This window comes from Peromyscus maniculatus, chromosome 3 (assembly GCF_049852395.1).
Source record: "Peromyscus maniculatus bairdii isolate BWxNUB_F1_BW_parent chromosome 3, HU_Pman_BW_mat_3.1, whole genome shotgun sequence".
NCBI classification, from domain to species: domain Eukaryota; kingdom Metazoa; phylum Chordata; class Mammalia; order Rodentia; family Cricetidae; genus Peromyscus; species Peromyscus maniculatus.
In genome coordinates this window covers 76,751,544-76,779,101 of record NC_134854.1, presented here as the reverse complement: position 1 = coordinate 76,779,101, position 27,558 = coordinate 76,751,544, and the positions used below count along the sequence as shown (strand labels likewise).

At 47.0% G+C, this 27,558-nt stretch overlaps 1 protein-coding gene across 1 annotated transcript; it reads left to right on the top strand.

Moving 5' to 3' along the window:
- The first annotated feature begins 18,947 nt into the window (after positions 1-18,947).
- On the top strand, positions 18,948-24,694 carry Tril (TLR4 interactor with leucine rich repeats). The gene has a single exon (XM_006982224.4). It carries the CDS (start codon positions 19,949-19,951, stop codon positions 22,379-22,381), a length of 2,433 nt encoding a protein of 810 aa, XP_006982286.1. The 5' UTR covers positions 18,948-19,948; the 3' UTR covers positions 22,382-24,694.
- The last annotated feature ends 2,864 nt before the right edge of the window (positions 24,695-27,558 follow it).

The following is a 27,558-nucleotide window of genomic DNA, read 5'->3' as shown; positions in this document are numbered from 1 at the left end:
TGCATTTCTGGTAGCCAATGCAACCCTCCTTTCTGACATGACCAGCACCCAAATGCCTGCCCAGGTACTTAACTTTTGACCATACTGGGACACAGTCCCAGGTCCTGGCTGGCACATCATCATCACCCCTTGCCAAAGGTTTATAAAACCTCCCTACTGTAGCCTGGATCCGTAACTTCTCTGGCCCTGTTCTTTGGAACTGGTGAACCTGCCCAAGAGCAACACCGAGGAAACCTGTATCCATCTGCTTTTCAGTCTGGTCTCATCCAGCCTTTTGCATCGGCAGAAACTTCTCATTGAGATGTGGCCACTGTTCATTCATTGTTCCTAGGTGCTCTGGGCTAAATGCTATACCCACCTATATATTTATGTTGAATCTTTGCTCTGATATTTGGAGATTTGGCCTTTGGGAAATAATTAGCCTTGATGAAGTCATAAGGGCAGGAAAACCTATGATGAGCTTACTGTTCTTATGAAAAAGAAATACCAGATCTCTCTGTCTCTGTGTCTGTCTCTCCTAAGCACCTCATGAGGACACAGTGAAAATTCAATGTCTGCAATCAAGAAGAGAGGCTCACCAGAACCCAGCCATCCTCAATAGCCTGATGACCATAGAGCTTCTTGTTTTTAGGATTAGGAAAACATGTCTCTGCTCTTCAAGTCACTCGATCTACTTGAATTTTTTTTTCATGTTGTCAGCCTGGGAAGACGAATTATTATTAAGTGAGTCTAAGAATATGCAGCCTAAAGGGTACAGGGGCAGGGCGGGGGCATGATTATATCTTCGCTTTAGAGAATGTGTGTTTGTGTTCTATTACTCAGCAATTTGGGGTCATCCACGTGCTTGTATGTGCCAGTGTGTGCAATCCCTGCTTGTTTCAGAATGACATTCCACCCCACATGCCAGTTTGCTCATGTTTTTAACTGATAGTCAATATGTGGGTTGCTTTCAGTGGGAGGCTATTAAAATGAGGCTACTATGATTATTTTTCTTATAATTAAAAACGAAACACGTCTTTGTTTCTCTTGGGCAAATATGTAGTGTTGGATATTTCCAGCTGAGGGACAGGCATAGGTTTAGTTGTACAAAGAAACTGAAAAACAGTTCTCTAAAACATCTGTACTTTCATATTCCCATCAACAACATGTGAGCACGCCACTTCCTCCATACTCTTGCCTTCATCCCCTGCTCCAGTGTGGCCTTGGCAGTGATAAGGACGGGACTGGCCACCTCTTATCTGTTTGACAAGCACTGTCACTGTGCCACACCCCAAGGCTAAGACTTCAGTTTTTAGTGTAATCATCTGTTGAATGAGAACAGAACTTCTTAGAGACCTCTGACACAGTGGCTTCGAATTTGAGGTCTTGACAAATAATCTAGAAGTATAAAGAGAACTACAGATGTAGTAATTCTTTGACCCAGCAATTCTACCTCTAAAATACTACTGATATTTATAGCTGCCAAAGTATAAGATGCTAAATATACAAGTTTGTTATATGTAATAATAAAAATTCCGAGTCCATGGTAACAGGGAAGTGGTTGAATAAACAAATAGCAGTGTATCTGCACTATGGACTTCTAATATGCTCCAGAAAGGGAATGAAAATGGTTTTCATGTGTCGATGTAGAGAAGTCACAAGAAGACGCCACTAGGTGAATAAAACAAACAAGAAAATCAAAGGGTACAAAAGAAAGAGGTGAATGAAATCAGAGCAAAGGCCTACACACTTACACATATAACCCTTTCTTACATATGTGCATGTGTGTGTCTGTGTCTGTGTGAGCATGTGTCTGTGTGGGGGTAAATACCTCATAAGATGTTGACAAGCAGGAAAAGGCAATGTAGATTAGGGAGAGGTATCAAAAATAAGGTTCTCTGTGAAGATTTTTCATTTAATTTTGATATTGAACTGATACAACTTAATTAAAAATTACAACAAGAACTATCCCAGAACTGCAAAACAAACTCAGCATACACCTAACAAACTGATAATATGTTCACACAGAAGCACATTGGATTTGTAGAAAATCTCTGAGCTCGTGTTTCTCAGAAGGAGACAGCCAGCCAGCTGCTGAAATGGCTCATTGTCACGGGCAACCAAGCCTGGCAGGATATGTTAGGCCCTTGGGACCCACACGGGGAAGAAAAGAATCATCTCTCACAGGCTGTCCCCTCATCTCCACACTGATGCTGTGGCATGGACATGTGCCTCCCTCTTGAGTAAATGAGTAAATAAAGAGATTGAGTGAGACAGAAAAAGCTATCCATTGTCATCACTGAAATTATTAACAAATTTCTCTCTTTGAAAGTTGGTGATTAAAGGGTAGAGCATTTCCTGTTTCCTCAGTACAAACTGTTTTTCAGGGAAGCAAGTACTTTAGTTAATTAGGGAAAGCTTCCCAACCCTGACCTCCTCAAGGAACAGCAGCTAAGAAGTTTCAAAAGGAAGGGACGCATTGGATGAATCGCTATTTTTACAATTTCTAATCAGTATCATACCAGGCAAGATTGTGAGATGGGATTGACCATTAGACGAATGAATGAAGAGAACTCGGACATCTGCATGGCACTTAAGTAGTTCCACACAGAGAATGTGCTGTTTACACAGGAGGTAATCTCACTGTGCAGCAGGAAGCTTGGAAGGTCATTCTGTACCCCAGACAGAAAGGTCCAGAATGCAGCCATCATCCACAAACTCCTGTAGAGTCTAGCCCTGTCAAATCCCACTATCTCCAGGCAGGTTACTGTTCTGATCACCACAACCTGGTATGTGGTCTTAGACCTGATGTCAGTGGAGTCATGCAGAGTGGTCTTCAGTCATGGTGACACTTTCTGGCATGTGCCTCCCTTCATAACGCCAAATGAAACACACCACTGCACCCAAGATGTATTTTAGAATACACATCTTTGGTAATTACCCAGGTTCCTAGACCTAACTTCCAATATACAGGAAATACATGAGATGAGAACAAGCAGAGGTGGGCAATATGGAGAAGCAATCAGACAGATACTGAACCGGAAAACGAATGCACTGGTTTAGATATTAAAATACCTAAGCAACATATAACGCATAATGCATATTCCTGACCTGACTCCCGGTACCCAGGGAAATCTGAGTATGGTCTGGATATTACATATGATGAAAATTTATCACCAGAGAAGACAACGAGTGAAAGAAATCAGGCAGGGCTAGGATCTGGATGTGGTTTGTCCCACCAAGTCATTACCAACAGAGCAGTGTGGGGGTGGGGTAGGACCTTATGAGTCAGATCACAAGAGTTCCATCCTCACAGAGGGATACTTGAACTTCATGTGAAACGGGAGTTTATTATGGGAATAGATTCTTAAACAAGCTTTTGGGCTTTCTGCTGCTTCGTTTCTTACTGGCCATCTCTTCCACATATGCCCACATGTCTCCTGCTTCTCCCCACACATGGGCAACACATGCCCCTGAGAGGATGCAGGCTCTGGGTGCTTGTACCTCCAGGGCTGTTGGTCAGAATTAGCTCCTTCCAGATTATGCAGCTTTTATTATTACCTCACAGCAATGGAAAACAGACATGGACAGGAAGTTTACAACATTACCACCTTAACTTTATTTCTAAAGAAAGATCACAGGAGTGGAGAGGCTTGGCAATTAAGAGGTCTTGCTTCTCTTCCAGAGAACCTGAGTTCCGTTTCCAGCACCCACATTGGAAGAGTCACAGTAACCTACATGTAACTCCAGCTTCAGAGATATCCCATTCCTCTGGCCTCTGTGGGCACCTGCACTTGCGTGGGCACACACAGAAATTTAAAAATAATACAGATCTTTAAAAATGGTTACCTGTATATAAAAAGATCAGAAACATATATTTCAATATTTCTACTCTCTAGTTAGCTGATGTGATAGATTTTTAAGATTATTTTTCATTTATTCTTTGCTTATTTCATACAATGTGTTTTGATTATATTCTTCCATCATTACCTCCTTCCAGCTCCTCCTAAAATTTCTCACCCCAACTCCCTCCCAACTTCCTTCCGCCAGTTTGTGTCATTGATAATCCCCAGAGACCAAATGCTGCCCATGGGTCTGAGACATTCACTGAGGCATGGCCAACCTGCCAACAGCCATGCCCCCGAGGAGAGTGACCCTCCCTTCCCCTCTTAGCAACCATCCACTGTCCTCCTCTCCAAGGATGTGGCCCCAAGCCCCACCCCACCCTTCATGTAGGAATTCTGACCAGCTTGTTCTCATCCAGATCTTTGCAGATAATCACAGTTGCTGTGAGTGAATGTGTGCAGCAGCCACATCATGTCCAGAACCCAACATTCCACAGTCCCCATCCTCTTCTGTCAGCTCTTACAGTTTCTGAGTACTCCACTACAGCGTTCCCTGAGCCTTGGGTTGGGGAGATCAATACAGGTAGTTCATCCACAGCTGAGCACTTATGGTTATTTATACTTGACCCTTTGACGAGTCTCTCCATTAACCTTTTATTCATTGGGAAAAGAGACATTTCTGATCAGAGTCGAGGGCAACACAAATCTATCGTTACAAACAGATGTATCCAGAAGGCAGTTTGACAGCATGACTATTTAACAGAACAACAGGAGGTTGCCCCTAGAGCCCTGTGAGACCTTGACAAGGTTAACAGTGTCAGGGAGGAACTCCTTCCTGTGAAATAGGACTCTGATGCTCTCAGAAAGTGGTTGGTTCTCTCCATAACTGATGTTCTCCACTAATGCACTAAAGGGTGCACCTAGTCTGGCAGATCAGTATTGCAGCATGCAGGCTCCAGCACTGGGTAAGACCATTGGTGCCTGGCATTGTGTAAGCTAGGCAGCAGGGAGAGAGTTTGCTGATCACTCAAGTTGATTTCTCTATGGCCTGCATCCAAAGTGAGTAATGTCTGCAGCAGTAGAGTCTTACCATCTAGTCATGGTGTGAAACCATGAGCAATTGCAATAGCCTGCATTATTTTGGGAAACCATGGCACCTCTTGACCAATAGCTAATGCATGAAACTCAGGTTTTTGTTTAATGACACATCTTCTGGGAGCAATACTCCCAGAAGATATATATGTTCAAGACAGAAAGTTTCTCTGTGTAGCCCTGACTGTCCTGGAACTTACTCTGTAGACCAGGCTGGCCTCAAACCCAGAGATCCTCCAGACTCTGCCTTCTGAGTGCTGGGATTAAAAGTGTGCACCACCACTGGCAGGCTATGTATTCTATTTTTAATTAGCTTACAAACTACTATACTTCTGTAAGGCTTCTTCATATATCCTTATCTTAAGTTAGCCACCCCACTCCTCTGTCTCCCAACCCCCATCCCCACTTACATTTTAAGCCTGTGTAAGGCTTGTATTTTCATAAACTATAGGTGTAAGAATTTTCTATTGCTATTGTAACAAACTACTAAAAGTATTGGTGGCACAGAGCAATACACATTTGTTATCTTACAATCTGTAAGTCACAAGTTGAACTAGCTAGTTTTATTTCAACTCTATACAAGCCAGGGTTATTTGGAAAGAGGGAAGTTCAATTGAGAAAATGCCCTTACCAGAGTTACCTGTATGCAAGCCTATGGTGCATCTTCTTGACTGATGATTGATATGGAAGGTCCCAGTTCACTGTGGCTGGGGCCACCCTTCCCCCCCCTCCCCATCTGCTGGTTTTGAAAGTTATAAGAATGCAAACTGGACAGGCCATGAGGAACAAGTCAGTAAGCAGCACTCCTCCACGGCTTCTGCACTAGTTCCCAACTCCAGATTCTTGCCTTGGTTGAGTCCCTGCCCTGACTTCCCTCCATGGACTGTGGAAGCATAGGAAAATTAACCCTGTCTTTCACAAGTTGCTTTCAATCATGGTGTTTATTCACAGCAACAGAAACACCAATCCAGACAGAGGTTGAACATGAGCCTGGTTGAATTTGGTTCAGAGCATGAGCAGAGATGCTGTCCTTTGGAGGCTCAAATTATTAATGCATTTTCCTGCCGTTACGGCTCCTAGCTGTTCCCGCTTTCCTGGCTCATGGCCCTTGCCCTGCTCCTCCTCAAAGCCAGCAATGGCTGTTCTGCATAACAGCACTCAGAGATTTCTTCCCACCTCGGCCCCTTTCAGACCCACCCTGAAACTCTAAGATCCTTTTTCCGTATTAAAGCCAACTAATGAGCAACATTAATTTTACACTGACCTTTACCCTCTCACTCCATGTGATGTAGTTTAACGTATCTTTAAGTTTGTAGGAGTAGTTATTCATTGTAAACATCTTTAAGGGGCCATTATCCAGCCCTCCATGGAAGGGTTGCAGTATTTTATATTATTATTGTTGTTAATGTGTATTTTCTGAATTTCTATAATGCACATACACTGCGTCTACAATATCAAAAGGCTAGTGTAACCTAATATAGTAAGGGATGCTATTGTGGAGCTCATGAATATGAACAAATAGTAGGAATGAGGAAAATGCTGAGTTCTGCATGGGAATGGATGCTGACGGCTTTGAAATTTCCACTGTAAGAATCATATTTCAAAACACTGTCATTCAAACAATGTATTTGAAAGGGCAGATGGGCTACTCTGGAAAATATTATGCATGAGAACTGGCCATGGGAGCTGAAGAGATGACTCAGTGGTTAATGGCACTTGCTGCTCTTCCAGAGGACTAGAGTTCAGACTCTGGGCAGTCCCCCAATCGTGCTGTGGCTGATAGGCAAGCAGCAAGGATAGGGGAATGATCTAGAGGTCTCTTAAGTACGGTTTGGGGGGCTCCACCAGTCCCTGACAGTGAAGATGGGAGAAGACTGGCTCTGGGATTCTCTATGTGAAATTCTGGTTGAATTCTGGATTCAAACTCCATGTTGTCCCAGATCATCAAGGTGGGCAGGGGGGCTGAGTTCCCAGCATCTGGACCAGGTGGCTCACAACCACCTGTATTCCAATATCCTTTCAACTTCCAAGGGTATCCCTCCATATCCCTGTGCCCACCCCATCCTACCACACTCCACCCCATCCCATGCGCACACACACCCACACACACCCTACCCCCATTCTCCCCAACACATAAATAAATAATAAAATTTTAAGTGATTCCAAAAATCATAACAAGGACTCTTAGGTGGAAGATTCACATGATGAGTATTAAGAGAAATTCCCCTAAGCTGTTAGTTTATGTTCCCACTGTGTCACTGGAGTCTAGCTGGATGACCTTGTACACATTACTGACCCTTTCTTGGCACAGGATCAACACGGTGATGCCAGTCTTGAATGCTTGTTATTCTGGCAGATGTTTGTAGCCACCTGTTTTGGGCTGGAAAATGACTCTGGAATTTTAGTTAAGCTGGTCCTTACATCTATCACCTCATGAAAGAGCGGAAATCACATACTGAGTACCAAAGGTGCCTTTTCACCTGAGCATCCTTGAGCAGTTACTCTGGAGGTTTTACCCTTGATGATGTTCCAAATGGCAACTTTCCCAGGAAACACCTCATCAGTACTAGTGTGGTGGCTAAGCAATGCTTTGAAGAGTCAACAGTTATTTACCCAGAATCCCCAGCTCGCTAAACAACGATCTCAGCTGTGCGGCCCTGACACCTGTACCCTGGTGGAAGGAAGGGTCTAGTCATTTGTTTGGCAGCTTAAAGGCAAAGCAAAACGGCTTTCTAGGACTGTGAAGAGACAGGCGATAGGCTTCATATATACTATCCTTATTATTACCGATGAATATTAGACCATCTGATACCATGAGTTGAGACCAGCCACGCACGCAGGGTGAAAAATTGCAGTCCATTGTATAACATGCAGACTTTTAAAAGAACACGTTCCCCTAAAGCAGTGTGTGAACTGAATAGTGTCCCAGTTAAAAAAAAAAAAAATGCAACTCAGTGCTTATGTTTAGAGCTGGAAGGAGAGAGATGCCCCAGAACATTTACCCCAGTGTCCCTCAAGGCAGTCCAACAGTCTTACCTGAGGCCCCTAGGACAACCTAAACTTTTGCAGCATTTCTTAAGGCCCGAATGGGCTATTGTCCTCTGGGAACCCCCGAGACAGATATGGCAGTGAGCAGCCACCTCGCACAGGACCTCCTCCCGGCCCTGCACAGTCTTTTCATATCTCAAAGGCCCTACAGATGATAAGAACCCTCTGGAAAACACTGCTACACCACCACTACATCACTGCCCATGGAAGGAAACCCATGTCCAGTGTGGTCAAAGGATCTGGAGTGTGAACTCTGTGACGACACGGGAAACCTGGCATCCAGGCCTGTCTGATCAGATTTCCAGTGAGAATTTGGTTGTTGAACACTGTGTGCTTAGGACCCAGGCAGCCTGGAGAAGAATCAAATAATGAAAGACAGAAACCAACCTGCAGGGAAGACGGAAGAAGCAGAGTGTGGTTTCCTCTTTGCAGTGGTTTGGCTGGGTCCCTCCCACGTTTCAGATCTCATTTTACCTATGTAGGGGCAGAGTTGTACTTCCCTCTGGAGGGCATAACATTCAAAGTTTCCTCTTGGCTACAGAGACCGGATCCTCACCGTACAGTGAACACACTATCGCTTTGACCTTGTGCTTCCCAGATTCCATGTCTACCATCAGTAAATATCTGCCCCTCATAAATTCTCCGATCCCCGGTATTTTGTTCTAGCAGCACAAGTGGAAAGGTTAAGACTTTCAGTTCAACCTAACCTCTGCTAAAGGTCAACCATTTAAGTAAAGACCCTGGGTTGTTGCCAGACAGGACAAGGCACTGTGTGTGGGCCTCCACCTTAGCCTCAAGGGCCTCCTGGTGTTGTCATGGAGAAGACGCTAGTGTTGAGATGTTGGTGCTGGTCCTGTTTTCTGAACTCTGTGTTCTCAGTGCTTTCACATATATTTCCCCAAACTCTTACACTGAGCAAGTATGATTTGTCCCCTCTTACAGATGAGAAAATGAACCCTGGACCATGAATGCAGTTCAAGGGCAGAGGTAATGCAACTACATGTCATCTTCTTATCGCTTGTGTTTGTCACATGGATGGTTTATGACAAGCATTTAGCTTTTTATGACATTTGTGAAAGCTTTGGGGATATTTACTCTGTATATAGCAAACTGACTAGCCAAGGTTATTTCCATTACCAAGATTGATTTTTTAAAAAAGGTTTACCAGAAGGACTATTTGTAACTGAGAAGGACAAGGCAGGGTGATAGGGAACACTAGAATGTATATGACATCATATTATTTTTCCTGGAGATTTTTAACTTGTGTACAATTTTTATTGTAGATAAAAATGGACGAGAAAACCCATACTCTCTTCAACTAAGGAAATGCAGGGACCGTCAAGCTCTTTCTCCCCAAATTTCTAAGGCCCTATGTACTATAAAAATTAACAATTTACGAGCTGTGCATGGTGGCGCACATCTTTAATCCCAGCACTTGGGAGGCAGAGGCAGGTGCACTTGAAGTTAGCGTGGTCTATGCCTGGTCTACAAAGTGAGTTCCAGGCTAGCCAAGGCTACATAGTGAGAATTTTTCTCAATAAATAAATAACAATTTAATTTAAGGTTTTGAAAATTCTTGGATTCCAAACATCTACGTGGTAAGATCCCCCCCCCCACTCTACAGAGCACTATGCCAATGAAGAAGGTTTGAAGAGCACTGAGATCTGAAGCCGCTCCTTTGTATTTTGAAACCGAGTTGGGAGTGTAGGGGAACCCAGGGAAATGTCTTCATGGATCTATTAGCATTCTCCCAACAGAAACATTTCATCTCGCTGGAGGGGTGGGCTCCAGGGCTGTGGCAGGGTCTTTGATCTCATGTCCCATCCAGCATATGGTGTTACTAAGTGTAATCAATGTGCAAACCTTCACAGACAATTACAGTCTCTCTGAAGAGGGATGGAGGCTTCCTCCCCCTCATTTCCTTTCCTGCCATGTTCCTGGTCTTTTGATGCAATCTGCAAGCACTTTCAGAGTATTTACAATATATACAGTCAATTACTTAACTGTGCAGGATTATTTTCATTACTGAGATTGGCAGGCTATTTCTTGCCAGGATAGAACCAGAGTTTTCTTTAGCATAGGTCTGAATGTGCCTTCCTTATTCGGGCTCAACACATTGACACTGGACTAAGGAGACATGGACTACTCCAAGGAAGAGAAAATGTGGGGAGCTGACACTTGTGCCCCCAAGTTTTTATAGTAAGTCTTTGAAAATTTGAAGGATGGGTTGCTAGTCCTTTAGATGAATAATCTTCAAAGGAGTTTCTTATTCCATTGAACTGAATTATGTTCCAAGAAGAAATGCAATTGTCTCCTTTATGTTTTAAACTGGAAGGGATCTTAGAATTTAACGCAGCCGTCCTCATACCAGACCAATACTCCTACCTGGTGATGCAGTGGCCCTCTACACATTGATTTCAGTCATCAATTAAAACAATTCAGAACTGTTTGTGAGGGGAAAATGATATTTTAAAAAGTTTACTTATGTAATTTTTGTTTCTTTGTGCATGTGCGCTAGCTCTCCCCTTTAACCATGAAAGGTCTAGGGATCAAACTCAAGGCATCAGGCTCAGTGGCAAGTAGCTTTCTCTGATGAGCCATCCCCCTGCCCCCAAAGAACAATATTTTTTTTTTGGTTGTTACTTTTTCGAGACAGGGTTTCTCTGTGTAGTTTTGGTACCTGTCCTGGATCTCGTTCTATAGAGCAGGCTGGCCTCGAACTCACAGAGGTCTGCCTGGTTCTGCCTCCTGAGTGCTGGGATTAAAGGCATGCGCCACCACCGCCCGGCTCCAAATAACAAGTTTTAATGAGTTCCATACATCTCACTGAAGAGAATGGGAGGCTATTTCTCCTAGAGATTGGAACCCTAGCTTGCGATTCATCACACTTGGTTTCTCTCTGCTTCCACACAACAGTTTTCTGTGAAACCTGAGCCACTCTAGTGAACCTGAACTCAGAGAAAAGGGTCCCAGAAACCTGAAAGTACTTGGAGCTAGGAAGGCCTTGAATGTTTCCAGGGTTTCTGACTGGAGAAATAAAATATCACTCAGAAAGTCTAATCAGGGACCGGCGCATCCCCCTGCAGCAGGTAAACACAGGGGCTGCTTCCCAGCGGCCGCTCTTCTGGACTGTCTGTGTCCTGCTCTATCAGTTGTAAATGCTTTGAGTAGTTAAGTACTATCAGTTTTCAGACCGGCCTTGTTGGTGTGAAACAACCATGTTGTCAATGAGCAGCCTCTTGGGGTCCATCTTTAAAATCCTGGAGTCAACAGCCAATAGCTCAGAGGGTGCTCTGCATTCATTCTCCAGCATAGCATAGATTGTTCCAGAAGTTAGCTAACTTCTCTAATTCTTGACATCCTTTCCTCAAAACCAGGAAAAAAAGTACTACTTTGCATAGCTGTACAAAGTCCCTTGAAGGGAAGAACAATTTTGCTTTGGTTGACTATAGCCATAGATTTTTCCAGTCCCGCAGCCGTTTATAAAATAATCATTCCGAGGCTTAATATTAATTATCAACTGCATGGTCTACGGCAGGCCTCTTGCTAGCTAGCTCTCACAACTCAACTCAGCCCATTTCTATCAGTCTGTGCATTGCCACCTGGCTTCGTGGCTTAGCGGTACTTTTACATCTTGCTTCTCCTGGCTGCGGGCGTCGCTCTAGACTCTACCCTTCTCTTTCCAGTCTCTCTCCTTGGATTTCCCACCTGCCTCTAAGCTGCCTTGCCATAGGCCAAAGCAGCTTATTTATTAACCAGTGGGAACAACATATATTCACAGCCTACAGAAAGACATCCCCAGCAGTTGACGGTTTCAGGCCACCGTGGCAAGGGAGACATCCATGGTTAAAAGAGCTCAGTTCACGGCAGCAGGGCATTCTGCCGAGGCCATTCAGATCATCGCCCACCAGGAAGCAGAACCGGAGACCCAGAGCAGGGCTGAGTATGACTGGCCCCTATTGAAGTGTGCCAGCGAGGGTCCAATTCTAAAAGCTCCACGGGCTCTGAAAACCATGCCACGAGCAAGGGAACCAGTGTCAAAACCAGGAAACTCTGGGGGGACACTTCTGATTCAAACAATAACACTGGAGAGATGAACAATTCTCACCTGATTTCCTAATGAGATCTATATTGATTTTCAAATATTAAATATGAAAGTGTGCTGTAAGATACCTTAATCATAATTTCAATTCATGCAGCAATCATGAGCATGAGAAGTAAAGTAAAAAGAAAATTGGTTTTTTTTTCCCCCTCACTATCTAAAGCCAGAACCTGCTAACACCTGATTTTCTTTGCCTTTTCCTGTTTGTGAAGGTGCTGAAAATCCAATGTTGGTTATTGAATGCCCCCAAAATGAAGTGAAAAGGGTGATGGCCCTTTTAGATGGGTGGAGTTGTGTGTGGCTAAATAAATGTTTTAGTGAGGTAGAGATAAAAATCTGAAATAAAGAATAGTGAAAAGTTATATCATAAAGCACAATCACACATTTGGTTTTCCCTAAATGACAAATATTTTTCTTCTTAAGAGATGCTTTTGTACCTAGGGTATGTCTGTAGGCAACTAACTCCACTTGATTCTCCGGAAGACAACCTTATATTACTGCTCTAAAATTTCAGCTCCATGTAAACAGCTCGATGCTGTAACCATAAACAGGAATGGATTTGCCTTATTCCCGAAGTCGTTATGCTCATTCAGCATCTGCCTTTCCTGTGAGGATTGCCAGAGTAGCTACAGTTCACCGTGCCACTTGGAGATACTTAGTCTGTGTGTGCATGCTAATTTCAAATCATCAGGCTTCTCAGAACTGGTAGATTTTTCTATTATATAAAAATCCAGTGTGGGATACATTCACTTTGCAAGGGACTGGAGACATGCTTGGTGCTTGCCTTCTCTGGTCTAAGGAGCAGTTATTATTTCAAAGGGCAGAGTGCCCTTTGGACTGTATGGGCACATACAGTATGACTAAACTGCTTTCACCTATGATCACACTCATATCACACTCACACACATATTTACCACAGCTAATCTGGGATCTTCTAGGGCATAGGGTTTTGTTTGTTTTTTCAGTTTTGGTTTTTTGTTCGTTTGGGTGCCGTGTGTGTGTGTGTGTGTGTGTGTGTGTGTGTGTGTGTGTGTGTGTGTGTGATTGGTCTTGTCCTGCCCGTTTTCTTCCTAACAAAGGACATGCTGAGATGCTTCAATAAGTTCTTAAAAATTCTAGCTCTTGCAATCTTGAGCTTCAGTCCTTGGGATCGATTACCTAGCAGTATAATTCTGAAGAGTGAGCCCAAGATCCTGTACTTTTAAAGCTCATCTACCAAACCAGTGTGGGTGATCGTTCTTACATAACAAGGTAGAATGGAGACATGGGAGTTATTCTATGCAGAATGCTCAACTCATCCCTGGTCTTCAGTAAGTCCTACTTACTATTATTACTGTTACAGGTTGAGTAGCCCTAATCTTAAAATGTCCTAAGTGGGGCTGGAGAGGCAGCTCAGTGATTGAGAGCACTTACCGCTATTGTAGAGGACCCAAGATCAGTTCCCAGCACCCACATGGCAGCTCATAACCATCCAAACTCCAGGAAGTATTACACTCTCTTCTGGCTTCCACAGCATCCCAGCACATGATGCACATACATACTTGCAAGCAAAACACTTACACACATAAAATCAAAATAAATACTTATTTAAAAACAAACAAACAAAAAAAAACCTCTAAGTGTTCAAAAGTCATGTTGAGGGCTTTTTTGTTTTTTTGTTTTTTTAAACAAGGCACACGCCTTTAATCCCAGCACTCGGGAGGCAAAGGCAGGTGGATCTGGATCTCTGTGAGTTCGAGGCCAGCCTGGTCTACAGAGCGAGATCCAGGAAAGGCACAAAGCTACACAGAGAAACCCTGTCTCGAAAAACCAAAAAAAAAAAAAAAAAAAAAAAAAAAAAAAAAAAAAAGAAAGTTATGTTGATGTTCAAAAACTTTTGATTTAGAGTATTTCAGAGTTTGGACTCAAGAAACTGGCAATGTCATCTATGCCAATATCCACACAGACACACAAGTTCACACATGCGCATACACACATACTCTCTTGTAGGGAGCCGCCATTCAAAGATGGCGCTGGCTTCCTGGTAGCCTAGCTGTAAACAACTCCATATTTGGCTATGATGCACGAGTATGGTAATTGGCCTTATGTCCTCAGCCTATCCCGTGGCTCCCTGTGCTAGCATTCTGGCGGGACCCAATCACAGTACGGCACATTTGCCTGATTCCCTATATAAGCAGCTGCAGTTTAGTCCTCGGGGCCCCTCACCTCCCGCTCTCCCTTAATCAAGAGGCGCTCCAATAAAGTGTGTTCTGAGAAGGATCCTCGCATGGTGGTCGTTCTTCCTCGCTGGCCGAGGAGCGCTCCGCACTCTCTAAAATCTGAAACACGTGTGGTCTCAAAGCACTTTAAACGACTGATATGCAGTCTTTGTGAGCAGCATATCAGCCATAAGGAAGTGGTTTAGAGTATTGTCTCTTCTCAACCTGGGGTGCGCATTTCAAAAATCATCTATTGAGCTTGTAAACATACATTGTGACTTTGTCACCTAGACATTCTGGTCTTCAGCCAGATACCTGCACTGCTGTAATGTCCCAAAGGGGAAAATGGCACATTGGCAGATGTTCTATAAACCAGTGGCTCCCTTATTCACATTCCAGACCACCCCTCCAGGACAAGAAATTTGTTTTTCAGACTGGGGAATGAGAGGAAGCTCATTTAGCGGGTGAAAGCCAAGTGTGGGTAGGGTCACTTGATAACATGGTAAGGGACCACAGGGAACTCGCTGGTTTCCTACTGTGTGTCTGTGTCAGAGGCCACACTGTCTATCTGGGGTTGGCTCACACGTGGTGAGGAAACAGCTGCCGACTCTGCTGGCTGCCCTGGGTAAAATCCAGGGCGCTGCTCCAGCAGGCTTGGCTAGCCCCATGTCCTGGTCTCCCCACCCCCACCCCCAAGCCCTTGCCAGAGGAGCCTTGGCCAGAATGCTCTTCTTAACCCATCCTGCACCCTAGCTGTGCCTCAACCAACCCAGCCCAGCTCCAGGAGCTGCTGAAAACACAGCCTCCTTCATACCTTTATATGGAAAGTTCAGTAGGGACCACAGGTTTCTGGGGAAAACACCTGTGTATATCCTTGGCAAACCCAAGAAGATTCCACGCTGGGACAAGAGCATCTGAGGATCCTTGTTACACACACATGTGCCACGGGACCGGCCCCAACTCGTCTGCCTGTGTCCTCTGCTTGAGATTTTTGGGTGCAAGCTTCCAAGGTGCATAGAGCGCACGCAGGTCCCCTGCTGAGTAGAATTCCTTCCAGGATTTACAGTTGTGACTTGTCAATCAAACATAATTGATATGTGACTCTCCCAGAACCTGATCGAGCTGGAATCCATCCATTAACAAAACGTTTATGGTTAAGAGACAACTATTTGAATGAAGACAGCCATGCTTTTGCTTTTTCTAAAGACACTTTTCCTAGAAAACTGGGCCTAGCTACGTTAGACTAAAGGAGAATTTACACTCTCTAAAAAGTGCTTTCCTTTAACTTCCTTGTTCTTTCTCAATCAAACATGTACCTTCTTCCCATTCCCTAAGTGCTACGTGGGATCAGGCCTCACTGACATCTCAAGAGTCTAGAATTAGCAATAAAGGAGGCCCCAGGCACCCAGCTCCCCTCTGCAGCTCTCATCCCCTGTGTTTCCAGAGTTTTCTTGGGTGTATCCCATTGGAAAATACCAGCCCTGTCTTGAGATTCCTTTCATACACCTGTCTCTTGGGCTTCCCTTGGCTATCTAGACTATACACCATGTGGCCCGACAAGCTTGATGGAGGAACAAAAATGTTACCAAAAAAGAAAGACAGGGAAATCCTGGGTCCCAGGAACCCTGAGCAAGAATGCCCCAGGATATGGAAGGTACATCCCTTTGGAGACCTGAAATTCTGCCCTTAGAGGGAGGGGCACCATCAGAAGAAAGCTGAGACATGACTCTCAAAGGCATGGGATGTAGGGAAGGAGCCCATTGATGCTGATTGTACAGTTTCATCAATGCCCAGGGTATACAAGTGAATAACAGTTTCATCAATGCCCAAGTATGTGTTGTATAAGTGAATGTCCTGATCCAATGTTTGGGCCACACTTGCCAACCCTATCACCAAAACCAAGGACCTAGAAGAAGATAGCCAGGTAGACATTGTCTATTTGATTTATTTAGGCAGAGATTTCTTTTGCTACAAAGTGTAACGTGATGTCTACTGTCTGGTAAAATCTTTCAAGGAGATGAAAGGAGCGATTGTTTCTAGACATCCTGTGAGCTAGTGTTGTATGGTGCTGCTGAAGAACCAGCCAGTACATCTCTTCAACTGTGTCAAGACATCCTGTGAGCTGGTGTTGTTTGCTGCTGCTGAAGCCAGTACATCTCACCCCTAGGATGCAGGTAGAGTTGAAGCTTCCTGAATTCCTGGACTGTGTGTCTTTTCAGGCTTCCCCTCCAACATCAGCAGCTCACCTCCATGTAGGTAATACCCTCAGCTCTGAAGCCCAGCACAGGCTTCCTGGAGCATCCTGGGGCTCTTTGCTGGAGTCGCCACATCACCTCTCAATTCTCATCACTTGGTACCATCAAGGCTGCTTGATCAGCAGCCTCCCCACCACCTGTTGCTTGAAAAGCATGCAGCCTTAGGTCAACTTTACCTGTGAACAATAGTTAAATAGTTCAGAGTAATTCAGCAGCCTCCCCATCACCCTACAGTCTAGTCCTACATCTTATCTGTTCCCATTCCCTTCCAGACAGTGAGCTCTCATGGCTGCTTTTCCATAGTGTGCCAATAGCAGCCAGTTCTCCAAGCAAATGCAGCTTGGGAGTTGTTACAGCTCTTTGCTATGGAAGTGAGTGTAGTGGTTGTGGTGACTGGGATCCAAATTCAAATAAAATATCACTATAATTCCGGAAAGAGAAAGGTTATCAGAAAACAAACTAAACACATGAGCATATTGTATTACAGAAATACCTTATCAGTTTACTCTGAATTATTTCAACTTGTAAAGTTGACCTTAGGCCATGCACTTTTCAAGAAGGAACCCCTCCCCCCCTCCCACCGCCGCCACCGCCTCCTTTTTTTAAGAAGGAATCTGAATGCTATGTGCTACCCCCTTCTCTGCAGATTTCTGCCTTCCTGAAACCGGATTGAAGAGGCAAGCAACACCTACCCTCAGAAACTGTGCCTCCTAACTTGAAATATGCTACATTATATCCATTTTGTTAAATACATGTAGCAGATGGGTTGTTTCAACGAAATGGAATGGGATAGAAGAGCAATTATCTTTTGACACAAAGCTCTGGGTGATGCCACTTCATTGGCAATCCAGATGACTGGTGGAGATGCTTGACACTGGGTGTGCTCGGGGTCATGCATGTGTGAGTATGCGTACACATATGCCTATGTGTGTGCACGTGCACGTGCACGTGCATGTGTGTGTGTGTGTGTGTGTGTGTGTGTGTGTGTGCGCGCGCGCTATCTTCAGATATTGGATACCTCTGTCAGTCTTACTTAGATGTATCTGTAAAGGAGGTTAGGTGATCCTTCCATACTCCAGGGCCATATGGAGAAACCCTTACCTTTGCTTATCCTGGTCCTGAGATTTTTTTCTGCAGAGAGAAGAGAAGAAATGGGCTTATGCAAAGCATTGGGATTTGGTTTCTGTCATCCCCAGTTCCACACCAGGCATCTGCCTGGATCTCTGGGGGTGGTTCAACCTAAAAGTTAGCAGCATTTGGGTACTGTTTCCTCTGAAAACTCCATCTGATCCCTGTTCCTGGCAAGGATAGTGTCTTTGGCCAAGGTCAGCAGAACTAGCAAGGTACATAACACTGTACAAGCATAGACTCTCCCGCTTCCAGCAGCCACACTCACTGGAGGAATCAGTAGTTAAAGGGAGTTTGGGGTTGTCACAATAACTGAAAAATAAACTTCATATTTCATTTTAGGAAAACAGACACTTGTGTCTCAAGTTTGCCTTTTATTTGAAACTCAAAGCAAATCCCAGTAACCTGGATGTAGTTCACCAGTGTCTTACCTTTTTTCTCCCACACCCATCTCCCTGCAAAGTCAGGGTCACTACTTCACCATGAAGTCTTTCTTTACTTACCTCACTTACCACCCTGCCAGGTTCGGCACATGTCTCCATCACTCCTCTTGATAAACTGTTCAACAAGACAATGCAGTGCTGGAGTTACTCAAATCATTGGAGTCTTTGCAGATTTCTCCTCTCACTGGCTCATCTTCTTATTTGACCTGTCGACGCAGATGCACCTCCCTTCCCATGGGATGCTCAGCCTCAAGAACTGAGGCTGTGTCCTCTCATCTTCCACACTGCTAGCAGAGCGTAAACCTAAAAACGAAGAGTTTCTGCACACCTTGGGGGAAGGGCTATTTTCAAAAAGCTAATTTGCATAGACAAATACAAGCAGCAGCAGCAGCTATATCTCTGGCTTGTTTTTAATTCTTCAGGGACTGCCCCTAAAGGAACTGTCAATGAAATGGTCCCCTATTCTGTATTGTTAATAAATGTTAATATTTTCCCCCAATGGATTCAGGCCTGAGCACAGTGGAACCTGCAAGCTCAGGCACAAAGCAGGAGAGCCCTTCAGGAAGCAATTTCCCAGGGAGCTGTGCAGGTTATTGTCTACAGGCACACGTTCAGGGCCTACTTCAAGGGCTTTAAGACGGCAGGAGAATTAATAGGGCTGAATCGCCAAATCTGGCCCTGACACAATCACTGTAGCCCCACTTAGGAACTTTCTTCACGGTCTTTCCCAGAGCGGAATCCAGTGGATATTCAGTTTAGAAACCTAAAAGGGGTGGTGCCTCTCCTTTGACTCTAGCAAAGGGACACCAGAAAACCAAACACTTTCAAAGGACTGAGCTTGGCGTCTTCTGACAACAGTCCACCGACGGCCTTCTGCAGGCAACCTTAGGTTCCCCCGGACTTGGAGCAGAATGCTGGGGGAGTCGGTGCTGCCTCAACCTCCCTCAGGGTGGCACCGGGAAGAGTAGGTTAAATGCGTAAGAGGAGGCACTCTCGCTCTCCTCCGAAGCCGCCGACGAACTGGCCTAAAATAAAAAGGTCTCTGTCTGCAATCCCCGTTTGCTCGCCCGGTAATCCACCCCCCCGCCCCCAGCCCGCGCGCCGACCCGTACAGCTGTTTTTAATCCCTACTTTTCTCACTTGGCGTCCGGGCTGGGGCTGACCAGACGCGGAGCCACTTAGTGTTTCCTCCTCCCCCAGCCGGGGTCTGTCCTGCCTCCGCCGTCTCCTCTTTCTCCGCCTGCATCCCCCGGGGGGCAGAGTGTGGGAAGAACGAATTTCCGCCGGGTTTGCTTGCTCCTCGCCGACATGGGTCCCTTCCGGACGCAGCCTGCACGGCCTCCAGGCTGCCCACTCCGGCTGCGCTCCGACTCCCCCCGGACCGCGAACGAGCAGGCGCCGGAGACGCGGGCCTAGTGGCCGGTGCTCTGCAGCCAAGCCGCACCCCAGCAGCTCTTGGAAGGGATCCCGCCTGCAGTGGGGGAATCCGCTTGGCGGGGAGAATCCGCGCCAGGGAATCCAGCTCTCCGGACTCGAGCGCAAACAAAAAGCACCAACTCTTGCTGGTTCCTCCCGCCCCCGACGCGCAGCCGAAGAAACACTTTTCTGCAGAAATGCAACAAGTAGCACCCGGGGCTCTTCGAGCGCCCAGCGCCTCCTGATTTGGCTCCGCGAAGCCCGCCTGCGGAGACCCGGGCCAGCCACCCGGACAAAGGGCGGAGGAAGGGCTGGACTGAGCAGCAGAGAAGTCCGAAAGAGGCCTTTTAGCGACTCTGGCCCGGCCGAGGGGAATGCAGAGGAGACACAGAGCCGGCCGGCCCAGAGGACGATCCGGCCGCAGAGCGCTGGACGGGCGGCGATGGAGGGTGTCGGCGCCGTGCGCTTCTGGCTCATGGTGTGCGGCTGCCTGGCGTTCCCGCCGCGGGCAGAGTCCGTGTGCCCCGAGCGCTGCGACTGCCAGCACCCCCAGCACCTCCTGTGCACCAACAGGGGGCTCCGTGCGGTGCCCAAGACCAGCTCACTGCCTAGTCCCCAGGACGTGCTCACCTATAGCTTAGGCGGCAACTTCATCACCAACATCACCGCCTTCGACTTCCACCGCCTGGGGCAGCTCAGACGGCTAGACCTGCAGTACAACCAGATCTGCTCTCTCCACCCCAAGACCTTCGAGAAGCTCTCGCGCCTGGAGGAACTGTACCTGGGGAACAACCTCTTACAGGCGTTCGCTCCTGGCACGTTGGCTCCGCTGCGCAAGTTGCGCATCCTCTACGCCAACGGTAACGAGATTGGCCGCCTTAGCCGTGGCTCCTTCGAGGGCCTGGAGAGTCTAGTCAAGCTACGACTGGACGGGAACTCTCTAGGGGCACTACCGGATGCAGTCTTCGCTCCCCTGGGCAACCTGCTCTACCTACACCTGGAGTCTAACCGGATCCGCTTTTTGGGCAAGAATGCCTTCACCCAGCTGGGCAAGCTTCGATTCCTCAACCTCTCTGCCAACGAGCTGCAGCCCTCCCTGCGCCATGCAGCCACCTTCGTCCCTCTGCGTTCCCTCTCCACTCTCATCCTCTCCTCCAACAACCTGCAGCACCTCGGCCCCCGCGTCTTCCAGCACCTGCCACGCCTGGGCCTGCTCTCCCTCAGCGGCAACCAGCTCACACAGCTCGCGCCAGAGGCCTTTTGGGGCCTGGAGGCCCTGCGCGAGCTGCACCTGGAAGGCAACCGGCTGAGCCAGCTTCCCCTGGCCCTGCTGGAGCCCCTGCACAGTTTGGAGGCCTTAGATCTGAGCGGCAATGAGCTGTCTGCTCTGCACCCTGCCACCTTTGGCCACCAGGGCCGGCTACGTGAGCTCAGCCTACGCGACAACGCGCTCAGAGCCCTTTCTGGAGACATCTTCGCCGCCAGCCCGGCTCTCTACCGCCTAGATCTAGATGGCAATGGTTGGACCTGCGACTGCCGGTTGCGGGGTCTGAAGCGCTGGATGGGCGACTGGCATTCTCAGGGCCGTCTTCTTACCGTCTTCGTGCAGTGTCGCCACCCCCCGGCCCTGCGGGGCAAGTACCTGGATTACCTGGATGACCAGCTGCTGCAGAATGGGTCTTGCGTGGATCCCTCACCTTCCCCTACAGCAGGCAGTAGGCAGTGGCCTCTATCCACAGCCACAGGGGAGAGGATGACGCCCCCTACAGGGGGTCTCGCGCAGGAGCTGCCGCCGCAACCCCAGCCCCAGCAGAGAGGGAGACTTCTACCAGGAGTGGCCTGGAGCGGGGCTGCCAAGGAGCTCGTAGGCAACCGAAGCTCAGTAAGACTGAGCCGGCGGGGTCCAGGCCTGCAGCATCAGGGCCCCTCTACCGCTGCTGCTTCGGGTCCTGTCCCACAGTCCATGGACCTGCACGAGAAGTCTGAGCGAGGAGGTCCCACCCGTGCCAATCTTGCCCAGGCAGAGCCCACCCCGACGGCTGAGCCCGCCTCTGGGACACCATCTGCCAGAGACAGCTGGCAGCGCGCAGCGAAGCAGCGCCTGGCCTCGGAGCAGCAAGAGCGAGAAGTCCTGTCCGATGGTGGGGTCGGCTTGCCACCGCTGGTATCTGACCCCTGTGACTTCAACAAATTCATTCTGTGCAACCTGACAGTGGAGGCAGTGAGCGCCAACAGCGCCTCGGTGCGCTGGGCGGTTCGCGAGCACCGCAGTCCCCGGCCGCAGGGCGGCGCACGCTTCCGCCTGCTCTTCGACCGCTTTGGCCAGCAGCCCAAGTTCCAGCGCTTCGTCTACCTGCCCGAGCGCAGCGACTCGGCCACACTGCACGAGCTGCGCGGAGACACTCCTTACCTAGTGTGCGTGGAGGGCGTGCTCGGGGGCAGAGTTTGCCCCGTGGCCCCCAGGGACCACTGTGCGGGGTTGGTAACCCTGCCGGAGGCACGAGGTCGAGGCGGCGTCGACTACCAGCTCCTGACCTTGGTCTTGCTGGCTGTCAACGCACTGCTGGTGCTCCTGGCTCTGGGGGCCTGGGGATCGCGGTGGCTGCGAAGGAAGCTACGTGCCAGGCGGAAGGGAGGGGGCCCGGTCCACGTTCGCCACATGTACTCCACCCGACGGCCACTGCGGTCCATGGGCACTGGTGTGTCCGCGGACTTCTCGGGCTTCCAGTCTCACCGGCCCCGCACCACCGTGTGCGCGCTCAGCGAGGCGGACCTCATTGAGTTTCCCTGCGACCGCTTCATGGACAGCACAGGAGGTGGGGCCGGGGGCAGCTTGAGGCGAGAGGACCACCTCTTGCAAAGGTTTGCTGACTAGGTTTAGTGCCTCGATGGATGTGGAAACCATCTCGCTGGCCTTGAGGAGCCTCCCTCTGTGGCCCCATGTCATCTCAGAGGAAGACCTTGTTTTATTACACCTCTTCTTTCTCTTTTTTTGTGCATTTGCTGAAGCCAAGTGGTACTGAAAGTGAATCTGGACGCCACCCTTCACGTCCCAGTACTCACAAAGCAAATGGATGGGCTTTGGTTGTCAAACCCAAGAGCAGGGACCAATGGATGATGGGGTAAAGGTGGGAAGCCTTGGCACACCTTGGGCATGGCTCCTGTGGCAGGGCAGGGTTCCTGTGGCGAGGCACGGCTCCTGTGGCATTGCAGCACAGTAACCTGACCAACCTTGAGCTACAAAGGGTGCTTTATGCTTGCACCATGACCAGAGGACTCCTGTTTGTACTTTGGTTTGCTCTATGGCAGGGTTCTGTTCCCAGTTAAGGAAAGGGGAACTTACCACCATCACAAAGGGGGTCCGGCAACTGACCCCACCAATCTGGTGGTCTCTGCCAGGATGGGCAGGGTAAATAAATAGGTGCCATACTCATCCAGGAAGCCTTTTCTGTTGGCTGGTAGAGCTCCCTGGAAGCCTTAAGGTTTAAACAATCAGATGCTATCTTTTCCAACAAGATGAGGAACATTTAATAAACTGACCAGTAAACTCAACAACTCTTGATTGGACAGGATCCCGTCTACTGTTTATCCTGTGCAGGATGTGACCTTTTGCTGACCTTTGGTTAACTGAGATTGTTCTCAAGAGGAAGCTGCATGCGATACTTCTCCACCAGGCTTGCTCCTGTGGTTTTAATTTTATTTTTAAAATCTATATATGGAAAAAGTGAATGCCAGATTTGATTAAAATAATGCAACATGTAGGAAACCCATGGCCCCCTAGGGCATGCCAGCCCTCCAGCTCACTTACCACATTCTGATAGCATGTCTAGATGGGTGCAAATGTGACCTACTTCTCATTACATTTCATCGATGTCCCGCCCTTCCTGACAGCACCTATTTCTGACTTGCACGGTTAGGCGATAAGCATAAGGTAATTGTCAGGCTGGGGACTGGGTTCCGTGGTGGCCCTTGTTTGTGAAGCTCTGAGTGCATCCCACTACCACAAAACAGAGCAAGGGGGGATGATCTATTAGTAGTGTAGTCTCTGACCACATTATAATAGAAGATAAGAAGGACTTGTGGGAAACAAATGTGAAAACAAAACACAGTAGTATCTGCTTCTACTAAACCCAGAAGATCATGAGTACTTAACCCTCACTGTGAAATAATTATATATTTTACAAATTAATTCCTTCAGTAGCCAGTGTTTTACTGTGTTATTAAATCTCACCTTTTAGTAGTAGTTGCAACATTTCTTTTTTATTATTATTATTTTTTAAATTTATTAGTATTTGGTTAGTTGTGCTTTTAGCTATTTGGCATACTTTTCCTCCCTAATATTTATGAAGTCTGTGTTTGTATTAAATGTAGTGGTTGGGTTCACATTAATAATTCATGTGTGGTCCAAGTGCACTCACTAAGAGGGTGTACACTGTGGTTACAGTCACCGTAGTTATGGATTTATTAGCCGTGGGGTACTATGCAGGTCAGCCAGTTCAAGGTGCTATGGCTAACAGTGACTCTTCTGTTTCAGGCCTCGGGCCCCTGAGGGTCCCAATGACTCAGGGAATCCATCACAGTCCAGGGCCCTTCAACCCAATCACTCTATGTTTGACCTACATGAGCCGGGCCTGCCTTGTCCCAGCAGCTGAGGACCCAGGGTCTAAATGAGCTGGTCTTTGTTTATGTCCGGATGAGTAAATGTCCAGACCACTGAAGCCACAGCTGCTTTGCTGGCAGCCTTATCTGCAGGGCCCAAACCTAATAAACCCCAGGAAATGGACTGTCATCCTGTATTTGCTGCCAGGTCTTGTTTGAGATTCCGAGCGTATGGTACGTGGGCGGTGGGAGGCGGAGCCCGCTCGCTTTTATTTTCAACCTGCAGGCCCTCTGGCACCTTCTGTAAAACTCACAATTTCTCATGCACAGCACAGTTGCATCTCTTAGCTGATTCTTTTACACAGTGTAAAACCGGGGCCCATTGAAAGTCTAGAAAAAAAACCCCACTGATTGTATCTACCACCTGCCTTTTTCAACGGTCGAATATCACCAAAAAATGGTTACAGCCTGGACTTAAAGCAGTTTCACTGAAAAGTCTTTCAGTGAGAAATGAATAAATGTTATACATTGTTATGTTCAGTTATGTCAATAAACCCACTAATAGAGATGTCTGGTTGGAACTTCCAAATGTTTTGTTGCATGTTTACAATGACAGGAGGGTTTTTTTGACAGCAATCTCCACTTGTATAAAAGAAACAGAAGCTTGATGTCTATGAGGGTTTTTTTTATTATTATTATTTCCCTTTTCATAGAGAGTATGGACTTTGTCTTAAAAGAAACAGTTGCGTGAGTTCATATGTAAAGAGACATGTATGTTGCTCTAAAACCAAATGCCCAGCCCAGAGTGAAAATGTTGCCAAAGGCCGGTGACAGCAAGGTGACCAGATCCCAGCAGGTGTTCCCTGACCGCCACACCCCCTGGATTTCATGAGCACAGATTATAGGGACTTTTTCTTTTTCTTTTCCCATTTACAGATCTTGTGAAAATATGATATTCCTGAAGATAAAGAATGATCTTTGTATGCGTTAGCAGTGTTCAGTTCTGAAGCCACACTTAGGTCTGGTTCCGTGTGAGCCCTCACACAATAAGCGACTGCTTCTGCAGGGTGCTAAGTGTGGTCAGGGTGGCTCCACTCATCTGCCACACACCTGGTTTTCACCAAAGGCGACAATACTGGGCTGCTCCTATGTGTTAAACAGATGTTTAAAGCAGACATTGCATTGTTCGTACTTAATCATTCCTGCTTCTCTCTTAAGAGTTGGAGATAAATGACAGTCTAGTGTTTGAGTGCCAGAGATTTATTCAAATCTCCAGACTGTGGCCCGGGATGAAGACCTTCACCGTCCCAAGAGAATTAGAGTGTGGAAGGTTCCACAGCAAGGACCGGTGATGAAGCCTCCTGGCCACCCGAAGGTCACCACTGTGTCTTCCCCCCATTCTGTCTGTGTTTCCACTTCTGCATGAGCTGAGATGAGCATCCTGTGTGCCCACTGCACAGTGGCACGGTGACACTTCACAGCAGCCAGCAACACTTCGGCCGACCTGTGCTCAGTGTTAAGATCACCGTCAGTAGCTGGATCCTCCGGCAGGAAACAGCAAGCTGCGTGACGTTTTTTTTGAATTCCAGGGCCTAGGCATTTCTGCTTAAACACAATCAGAATGTCAGATGATCGGATTAAAGTTATCGATTCCTGCCCCTGTCCCCTTGTGTCCCAGTTACCTGAGACTTTCCCACAGTTTGGGGCAGAATGATAGTAATTGCAATGCTCTTTCATAATTAAAAAAGGGGTGAGTTTGAGAGTCAAGAAATGTTTTGTGTTAATGAAATTCTTGGCATAATTTGCCTCATCCTTTAGATTAAAACTTAGGGTACTGAGGCAGCTGGGTTTACAGCGGCTCCCTTTTTAGTCCCCCCCTCCTCCGCAGCCTACCCAGGATCCCCTTTCCTCTCTGCTTGCATAAATGTAGGCTTTGCATGCTTTTCTTCTGACTGTGTTTAAGCCAGTTCATCCTTCTTAAATGGTGGGCCAAATAATACTCATTTCATGTTGCACAAGGAAACTGAGCTATTTGGAGATTCCACTTAAGCATTAATGGATTGATTACTGAAATAATTGTGAGGGACTAATTAGAAAAGCCATCCTCTGGTTGCTCTATCTTGAGAGAATTCCAGCCATGGACAGTGTGAGTTGTCCTTTGCATGGTATTGTGGTTTTGTAGTTTGTCTGTGAAGACAGAATTCAGCTGTCATGTCCATCGTTCCAGACTCCAACATGCCCTGACTGTGATCAGGCAGCAGCATTTCTTCCAGACTGCTGTTTCCTGGTGCTTTGTACCACAGTCTATGCTGAGACAGGGGAGTGCCACTGTGTACTGAGACCAGCTGTGGCTGTGGAGCAGTCTTTCCAAATTATAGCACCCAAAGGTGAAGTGGTGCTCACTCTGTAGCTAATGCCACACTTTCCTCTTAGCACATGAACACTGTGGCATGTAAAAACTCACTTTTACTGCAGGCCACCGGCCTCTGATTACCTCTCCTTCCAGGCATGCTATCCTTCCAAGGATTTTTATTTTAGGAGATTAAAATACCTCCTAATAACAACAAACACCTGCATTTGCACTTCCCAGCAAGTTAACGAAACTGCCATGTTTGTTTCCAGCCTGAAATGTCTCCACTGGAAATATTCTCCAGTTTATATCCCTAAGCCCTGTCCTCAGACCCAACTACTGTTTGATGTCCAAGTTTAGACACAATTGCCAGAACACATGTGGAGGTCAAAGGATAACTTGCAAAAATTGCTTCTATCCTTCTGCCACATGGGTCCATCTCACAGGCCTGTCTTGGTGTTTTAAATTGGCAGCTACACCCCCATGCAGCCAGCATACTGTTGCTTTGCCTATTCCAGGCGTTGCTGTTTGTGCATGCATGAACTCCACGCACTCTGTTGTGTATGTGGCTCTTTATGTACATACGTGTACTGAGAGAGGAAGTGTCTGTTTCTAGGTTGCTCCCTCCACAGTGCTGCATGGTGGTAGCATGAGGGCAGATCCTTTGTCTTTCTTGAGGGATGCTTATGTATCCTTTCTCATCTCTGCCTACTTGCTAATCCCTCCTTTCTCAGGAAGAGCTCCACAGGACTTAAACTCTGGCTTTCTGCTGCCAAAGCTATTGACTTCTGTCCATTTGTTTAATGTATTTTACTTGAATGGAGTTGCACTCAAGAAGGCTGTTTGCTTCCTCTCTCAGCCTTCTCAGGTCTTGTCATTTTTTTTTTTTTTTACTTCTGAATTACTACTGAACACGTACTCACACTCACATACACTCATTCACACTTACATCCCCACACTTCTACACTCACATATATACATTGATGCACTCATATGTCCATATACTCATACATACATGCAGTTGCATACATACACACTAGTACACACGTGCATGTACACACACACACACACACACACACACAGAGGCATGCACACTCACTGTT

Excerpts from the sequence above, each read along its gene's own strand:
- Tril (XM_006982224.4), top strand. The coding sequence starts at position 19,949 with ATGGAGGGTGTCGGCGCCGTGCGCTTCTGGCTCATGGTGTGCGGCTGC.